This window comes from Chelon labrosus (assembly GCF_963514085.1).
Source record: "Chelon labrosus genome assembly, chromosome: 20".
NCBI lineage: Eukaryota > Metazoa > Chordata > Actinopteri > Mugiliformes > Mugilidae > Chelon > Chelon labrosus.
In genome coordinates, this window is record NC_140353.1 from 15,638,710 (window position 1) to 15,646,854 (window position 8,145).

The 8,145-nt window shown below is 43.1% G+C and overlaps 2 protein-coding genes across 3 annotated transcripts; one reads left to right on the plus strand and one right to left on the minus strand.

Annotated features, from left to right (window-relative positions):
- The first annotated feature begins 15 nt into the window (after positions 1 to 15).
- Positions 16 to 4,848, plus strand: LOC311505034 (histone-binding protein RBBP4). 2 transcript variants are annotated; one of them, XM_084568430.1, is made up of 11 exons: positions 16 to 127; positions 633 to 780; positions 873 to 1,018; positions 1,219 to 1,392; positions 1,485 to 1,600; positions 1,754 to 1,941; positions 2,038 to 2,164; positions 2,265 to 2,342; positions 2,917 to 3,051; positions 4,079 to 4,189; positions 4,303 to 4,848. In XM_084568430.1, the coding sequence occupies exons 1-11, from the start codon at positions 112 to 114 to the stop codon at positions 4,363 to 4,365; spliced, it is 1,302 nt and encodes a 433-aa protein (XP_084424556.1). In that variant the 5' UTR covers positions 16 to 111; the 3' UTR covers positions 4,366 to 4,848. The 2 variants fall into 2 exon arrangements, with proteins under 2 accessions (XP_084424556.1, XP_084424557.1); XM_084568431.1 differs by having other exon boundaries at positions 19 to 127; positions 1,781 to 1,941; positions 4,303 to 4,845.
- Positions 4,849 to 4,961: 113 nt separating this feature from the next.
- On the minus strand, positions 4,962 to 6,771 carry sync (syncoilin, intermediate filament protein). The gene is made up of 4 exons (XM_084568432.1): positions 6,410 to 6,771; positions 5,400 to 5,810; positions 5,197 to 5,321; positions 4,962 to 5,062 (listed from the first exon to the last, which is right to left on the minus strand). The coding sequence occupies exons 1-4, from the start codon at positions 6,722 to 6,724 to the stop codon at positions 4,996 to 4,998; spliced, it is 918 nt and encodes a 305-aa protein (XP_084424558.1). The 5' UTR covers positions 6,725 to 6,771; the 3' UTR covers positions 4,962 to 4,995.
- Positions 6,772 to 8,145: the final 1,374 nt, after the last annotated feature.

Here is an 8,145-nt window from a genome sequence, read left to right on the forward strand (position 1 = left end):
GCTGGTCGGGTTCTACGGAGTTGGCGCCATTGCGAGCTTTCGAGCTGTCTTCAGAGCGGTCCCCCAAAATATAACTCTCTTTACCAGTATTGGCGGTCTAACTACAATACAATGGCTGATAAAGACGGTAAGGGCACCCAGCTTTTCGAATTAAATAATTAAATGTCCATAAACCTTGTCCAGACTGAGAGGAAGTCAGAGCCAGCATGGACCGGTGGTTGTCGGCGCGTCAGCCTGCGTCTCCTTTCATTGAGAGACACTAGTTAGCGGTTAGCTCCTTCCGCCGCTAGCTGCTGGCGCGCCACCCACACAGAGTTTAGATTAAGTTTAGATGCACGAATACAGACTAACTTACTGCTCCACGTGGACTGATGTAGTGGCTATGAGTCTCCCAGTGGATATAATTAGTGTCTTCACAAAATGAGCTTTCAGATTGTGTGCTTGTGGTTCTTTACCAGCAAAATAAACTTTAACGCTGATGCTGGCTTGAACAAAGTTAAGTCTGGACTCTTCAAGGTAACTTTAATGGCACCCTAATGTCATCTGTGTGGTCCTGTCAAATGACATGCTGCATAATTATCAACTGTTGTTATAACATAGCTGTGTGTTGCCTGTCAATGTCACTTTTGCAGCCGCATTTGATGACGCTGTGGAGGAAAGGGTGATCAATGAGGAGTACAAGATCTGGAAGAAAAACACCCCTTTCCTCTACGATCTGGTCATGACTCACGCCCTGGAGTGGCCCAGCCTCACCGCCCAGTGGCTCCCAGATGTCACCAGGTGAGACGGCCACCGATTGCGCCTGTGCGGCCACTAAACCGTGACAAGAGATGGGAGGGAAAATATGTAATTGTTGTGTCCTCCTCGGGCAGACCAGAGGGAAAAGACTACAGCGTGCACAGGCTGGTTCTGGGGACGCACACCTCCGATGAGCAGAATCACCTCGTGATCGCCAGTGTTCAGCTCCCAAATGACGATGCTCAGTTTGATGCCTCACACTATGACAGCGAGAAAGGAGGTGAGGATCTGGTTCTCGTCGGGTGATGACATGTAAAAACATGGCCACCATTTAGTGTAAGATCTCTTTGCTTAAGCAGACTAATACGCCTCACCAGAGCATTTTGTTAGAATTCAGTATTGGGTTTAGTATTAGAGAACAGATGTTTGTGGAAGGATTTCCCAACATGCTTCTTGTGTGTCTGTTATCTTTCACTTTAGAGTTTGGAGGCTTCGGATCAGTAAGTGGGAAAATAGAGATCGAGATCAAGATCAACCACGAGGGAGAAGTCAACAGAGCCCGCTACATGCCCCAGAATCCTTGCATCATTGCCACCAAGACACCCACCAGCGATGTGCTTGTCTTTGATTACACAAAGCACCCCTCCAAGCCTGGTAGGGTGGCAGTCGAAAACACTTCCTCAGAAGCGTGTGTTTACTTTTGAAACTCACATATTTTTATAACACGGATTTTATTTATATTGAAGATCCGTCCGGAGAATGTACACCAGATCTGCGTCTGAGGGGTCACCAGAAGGAGGGCTACGGCCTCTCCTGGAACCCAAATCTCAGTGGCTGCCTCCTCAGTGCTTCTGATGACCATGTAAGCAACATACCTGAGTTATTCTCATTCTTGTCCCCCCAGCTGTTCTCCCAGCAAGACAGGACGATAAGGATTATCTTTTCTTCCCTACCTAATTGATCTTGTTGTCTTTTAGCTTTCTAATGCAAGGCACTTGATACACTTTTTTTCAAGATTCTTCCATCTATGTGTTCTGCACAGACTATATGCCTTTGGGATATTAGCACAGTGCCAAAGGAGGGCAAGATTGTGGACGCCAAGACCATTTTCACAGGCCACACTGCTGTGGTGGAGGACGTCTCCTGGCACCTGCTACACGAATCGCTTTTTGGATCTGTTGCTGATGACCAGAAACTCATGATGTAAGCAGCATCGGAGATGACTCAGGAGAACGACATTGTTGATCAGTTTCAGCTCTCGTCCTAACAATGGTTCTTTTGTCTGCTGCTTTGGAACAGTTGGGACACACGGTCCAACAACACCTCCAAGCCCAGCCATGCAGTGGACGCCCACACGGCAGAAGTTAACTGCCTGTCTTTCAATCCCTACAGCGAGTTTATTCTGGCCACTGGCTCAGCAGATAAGGTGAGACTGCTCTGTATAGGACCGTTACACAGCATGTCTGGTGATGCAGCTTCTTGTGTATGAGTTGAATCAGTTGAAACTGACGGCCTTGTATTTGCAGACTGTGGCTCTGTGGGATTTGAGGAACTTGAAGCTGAAGCTCCACTCATTTGAATCTCACAAGGACGAGATCTTCCAGGTAAGAAGTGAACTTCTGGTCAGTTACATTTATTCTAAATAAAAGTGTGTAGTGGCTGATATAGAGTTGTGTTGTGAAATGAAATGCTTGGTGGTATGATTCCATCATTTCACCAGACTGGCTGTGCTATTCAGACACACGTTCACTAGTTTGTGGTTATATAGCTGCGTTTCCACTGCAAGAACTTTCCCCAGGGACCAGGAAGCTTTGGAGATATTGTGTGTGTTTCTCAATGCAGCAATGGAAAAATAAAATTATAATACAGAAATAGACTTTAGACATTTTAAAACGGCATTTCCTTTTCTTTGATCTTTGAGGATCTTCAGATCGTGATGTAAACATAAACCACCAAAAGTCTGGAAGAACCTTTTAGTTCCTGGAACTAGTCCCCTGGCGCTTTCTGTGGAAAAGTGACGAGATCAAATGACTTGAGATATTTGCATGATAGGATTCAAGAGCTCATTACAAACAAAGGACTGACCTCGGCATAATCAATAAGCAATAGTTAATCAACTAGTTTTCAACTGCCGGTTTCACATTCATGAAACAGAAGTGTGATACATCTTTCCAACAGGTTCAGTGGTCTCCTCATAACGAAACCATCCTGGCCTCCAGCGGCACCGACAGGCGGCTCAACGTGTGGGACCTCAGTAAGATCGGAGAGGAGCAATCACCAGAGGATGCTGAGGATGGCCCTCCTGAGCTGCTGGTGAGTTATAAGACATGATGATAGTGGTTGATGTGTTTTTTCAAATCAAATCTTAGGTGGGGTACTAACTAGGGATGGGCAGAACGAGGCTTTGTGAAACAACGAAACGTTTGAAGCAATTGCGCCGGAATTGTGTCGAGGCTTCGAAACAATCCGACGCACGTAACTCCATGGTGACATCTAGTGGCCTGTTTTGCTAACATCACATTTTGACCATGAAGCACAACTGCTTCAGACAAAGAATATAAATAACCGACATGGAACGCGATGTTTCGTCAACCGCTAGGTGGTTCAGTGGTTAACTCCATGCACGCGGCCTAAACGGCCGAGGTTCGATTCCCTGCTGATGCTTAAAATGTCTGAACTAGTTTATCCCTAGAGTAAATTGAGCATTTTATACATATAGATAGGTTTTATTTGTCACATGCACAGTAATACATAGTACAATGCACAGTGAAATGTACTGCCAGTTACAGATGTTTTGTTATTTCAGTTTCATAGTATATTATCCTTTGGGATATACTCAAGAAAAATGTTACAGTGGTTTTAAAATGTATGCTTATGGCCCAGGCTTTTTTTTTTTTTTGGGAACATGTTGTAGGGAAATAAAGGATAAATGAATGAAGCAGGTTAGACTAATCAGGTTCAACATAAATTTTTATTTAAGAATAACAGTTGTTCTGCCGTCTTGGCATTTAATCTGTTTCTTGTTTTGGAGTCTCTATATGTCGTTATCTCTCAAAATCTCTCTCACAAAAAACCCACGAAGATAGGATGTGTTTGAATGACTTTTAAGCATTGTGGGACTTGGCTAATTACTCGGCTCGGCAAGTGTGCCACCAGGTGAAACCAGTTTGAAACACCACGAAGCCTCACTTAGCCATGGTCACGTGACATGGGTGTTTTGAACCACACTTCGAAACACTTTTCGAAACACTTGCGTTTTGGAAGCTCGACCCTGTTTCGAAACGTCAGCTTCGAGCGTCACACCCCTAGTACTAACTCATCATGCTCTGCTTCTCTTTAGTTCATCCACGGCGGACACACAGCAAAGATCTCAGACTTCTCTTGGAACCCCAACGAACCGTGGGTCATCTGTTCTGTATCAGAAGACAACATCATGCAAGTTTGGCAGATGGTATGAACATTGTTAAGAAGGCGGAGAAACACAATGGAGAGAATTTTAAAATGAAGTCATTTATTAAAACAATTGCGGTGGATATCCCTTTTTGAACATTGTGTCTTCTACAGGCTGAAAATATCTACAACGACGAGGACCCAGAAGGTGCTGCAGATTCAGAGGTCCAGGCATGAGTCCAGTCTTCACATTTCTTCTTTCAACCTGCTTGTTAAAAATGGATCATTTTTCCAGTCCTGAGTGCATTAACGGTAAATAGTTTTTGAACTACATGTTGGGCAGCAGTAGTTTGAAGAAAATGAAAGAATCAAATGCTGCATTGTCATCATGTTGTGACGTATTTATATAAGGTCCGTACTGGTCAGATTTTTAGATCTTCTAGCTTTTCAAACTACACTATTGATGAAACCGTCACAGATGTGTCCTTCATCATTCAGGTTTCCACTTTGGTGATTTTATTCCTCTTGCCTTGATGAGTCATGCAGAAAGCCTTTCTACAGAGATCCATTTTTAATAGAATTGTACATACTATAGGTTTTCCTTTTTATTTGCTCGATATTTGTAGTTTGTTGTGTCACTTGTATGTGTTTTATTTTCCTCTGCATTTTTTCTCTGCTGCATCCGATCTCTTGTGTACTTAAGTATATTCATAATAAAATATTTACAGTAAAACCGTTTCGGGTTTGTCTTGGCTGAGCAAAAAAGTTGCATGTAAGACTAATACTCAATAAATAAATGGGTCTGTTTAGTAACAATGTTTTAACGTGAAGTGTAAATGCAGTGCTGTGGTTTGGTCTGAGGTCTGGTTAAGAATAACCAATGGAAAATTGTGAATCTTCTTCTGCAGCACTTTCACTGGGTTCATCACAGCCTCTATAAGACAAAGAAAATCGTTAAAGCAATTAAAAAGATAGGGTCACATTTTTAACAAGTAATATGCAACTTACTTTTCAAAACAAACCTTCCCAACCCTGTTATATGCACTCTAATATAATAAACTGACCTACCTCAGAAATGTCAGCTCTGTTAAAAGGCCATCCTTAAGGTCCTCCAAATCTTTCTTAGATTTTTTCTGAATCTCAAGCTCCACCTTGAGTTCTCTCAGAGTCTCTTCAAGTTTCTCTACAGTCTCCTGTATAAAGTGAGAGAGTATCTTAATGTAGTTTGACCAAACATCTACATCTTTACTGTCTAACTTGAGTTATTATACCTTGTGCTGTGCAACGCTCTCCTCGCTCTCTGCCTCCATAAGAGTGATCCTCTGTTCTAAACAGGATCTCTGCACCTCCAGTGTCTTTATGTTCTCTCTCAGGGGCCCCAAGCTGGCCCTCAGGTCCGTCACCTGCTCCCTGCTCTTTCTCAGGGCCTCCTCCCCAGCCTGCCTCCTCTTCAGCAGGGCCATGAGGCGAGGCTCGTACCAGCCCTCCAGCGCCCTCACGCTCCCGCTGAGTCTCCGCTGCAGCCTGATGGAGGCCTGGCGGCACTGGCTGACGTCACTCATGGCCCTGGGCCTGCAGGACCTAGTGGCCTGACTCCTGAGGGAGTTGAGCTGCATCTGGTGGGTGCTCTGCAGCTGGGACGACTCCTGGGTCAGACTTTGGATCTGGGCCTTCAGCTCTTCCTGTGAACAGGTAACACCCAGTATAATTAGCAAGAAATTTGCCCAGTTGTGAAATTCATGTTAGCCAATAGAAAAGATATCATTACCTGCCCAGGGACCACAGATGGTTATGAGCTAAATCTGGTAAATTCCTTTGTATTTTGTCCACGTAGTCCTTGACAGTTCAGTTTGTTGCATTTATGTGCTATATATGTTGCATCTATTGTAAGTGGTTTTTGGCATGATTTATAATTATTGTGGGTTTTCATTAAAAGAGGACTTTTCTATTTATAGTAATAAACGTCGCCATTATAAGTTTATGGTTTATTACCAAAATACAGCATTTACATACGTTTGCTTTATAATTTTTATGATGCCAGTGATCTGGATGATGATGATTTACCTTTTGCTGCATGTCTCTAGTTCAGCATTGATCACTTGCTGACTGTTTTTTGTCTCTTTGAACACATTAACTAAGCCTTTGTAGGTGATTTAACAATAGAAACTGAAGCAAAACCTGAATTTCCATTCAGAATTCCAGTTTCCATTCCTTTATATGATATTCAAATAAAACACCAATCAAAGACGCTTCACAGCGAAACCAGAGGACCCTACTGTACCTGCGTGACAGCAGACTGTGCCACCTCGTACTCTTGTTCAGCCAGCGTCACCTGGCTTTGGATGCAGTCTCTGGCCGTGGCGAACAGTTTCCTCTTCACCTGCTGTACTTCCTCATAAACAGCAACATAATCCAGCTGAGCCAGGGTGAGCAGCCTCCTTGTTCCCGCCAGCTTTCCTCTCAGGTGGTCCACAACCCGCAGCATGGGTTCCTGCAGGCGAAGGAGCTCTTGTATCAGCTCGTCTCTCTGCCTCTCCAGACGAGACACTTGTTGGATGCGGTGCTCGAAAAGCTCCCCCAAACTGTCCACGTCCATGTGTGCTGTGGGCTGTTGTGTGCACTCACTTTGGGGTAAGGTAGTCTCTGAGGTATCTTCAGCAGATCTTTGAAGGCCTGAGTGTGAGTCCTCAGTAGCTGCCATGTCCTTCCCATCCTCCACTGATCTTTGATTGTCCATGACGAGCTAAGAGCTGAGCTGGGGGGTAAGAATCTAAGGAAACAACATGACTGGCATTAATCAACAATACAATAACTGATGAGATTAACCAATCTGATAATAAGGGATGTGGTGCTAATTTAACTTAATTTACTATTCTGATAGTTGCTAAAAGGCCCACACACAGCGGGATCTTAAATCGCTCAGTTCATTACCAAAAACTACATGATCTACTGATGATTTCTACTCACTTTGTTTGGAGATGACAGTTCAGACAGCTACATGAACACAGTTTGCTGTTAGCTTTAAGGAGAGCTCTGCAGCGTGTGCGTCTTCAGGAAAACAGAGGCACACTGTTTATTAATAACACTGGAGGCATGAGGGGAAACTCTATCTAAGACTCCCTCATAGCCCCGCATGGGAACAGAAACTGTGTCACTGCTGGGAGCAGAGTGGCCTACATGCTCTGGATGCATCAGCTATAACACATGTCTGGACCAGCCTGGGTGACACAGAGAGCTATAATTATAGCCTGTTTTTATGCTCAACCACAGCGATATCGTTGTAGAAAGCCGAGCAACAACTTTTCGTCAACTTTGTATGGAAAAACTGCAGAGCAGGAAACGGTGTCATCATCAGCAGGCCTGTGCATGCTTTTCTTTTAATAGCTTCCTCCGGTATTAAGCCCAGCTGCCCAGAAAGTTTGCATAGTTCATGTGCATCAGTGTTTTGCATGCTGCCTATCAAACCAGCTTAAAAGTGAAAATGAAACAAACATATTGTACCCAGCCACACATGACAGCACACAAGGAGGAATTCCTTGAAGGAGGCACTCTGAGAGATTTGAACATCTTTAAAGAAACAGGGATATAAATATTTTTTTTTTTTTCAAATCCCATATTCCACATTATCAAAATAAAGTAAAAGAGAGTCCACATTGCTGCACTATCCTGTGAAATGCGCCTATATGTTTGGCGATGCTGAATCTTTTACAGAAACAGAGGGATTCAGTGTTATTTATGAGTTAAAAACAGATTGAACTCAATTGCGCAATCAAAACAGATGTGTCATTTTATTTTTATTTTTTTTATTTAACTAGCTTTAGGACTTGGTTTACACTGGAAGGTAACATGTGAGAAAATGATTCATTTACTCATGGGGTTTTTATTAATGTTGTAAGGTTTTTACATTATTTTTTTCAAGAATGAAACGAAATTTCAAAATGTAAATGAAAAATGAAAATGAAATGAAATGTTCTATTAACTCATTTTGTGTATTGTTTTTTGTTTTGTTTTTTGTGA

Bases quoted from the DNA above. Each gene is read 5' to 3' on its own strand.
- LOC311505034 (XM_084568430.1), top strand. The intron at 1,019-1,218 runs GTGAGGATCTGG...CTTTCACTTTAG, and splicing joins CTATGACAGCGAGAAAGGAG to AGTTTGGAGGCTTCGGATCA. The intron at 1,942-2,037 runs GTAAGCAGCATC...GCTTTGGAACAG, and splicing joins GATGACCAGAAACTCATGAT to TTGGGACACACGGTCCAACA.
- sync (XM_084568432.1), bottom strand. From the start codon at position 6,724: ATGGACGTGGACAGTTTGGGGGAGCTTTTCGAGCACCGCATCCAACAA. The intron at 5,811-6,409 runs GTACAGTAGGGT...ACCTGTTCACAG, and splicing joins CACAGTCTGCTGTCACGCAG to GAAGAGCTGAAGGCCCAGAT. The intron at 5,063-5,196 runs GTAGGTCAGTTT...TTTGTCTTATAG, and splicing joins ACAGAGCTGACATTTCTGAG to AGGCTGTGATGAACCCAGTG.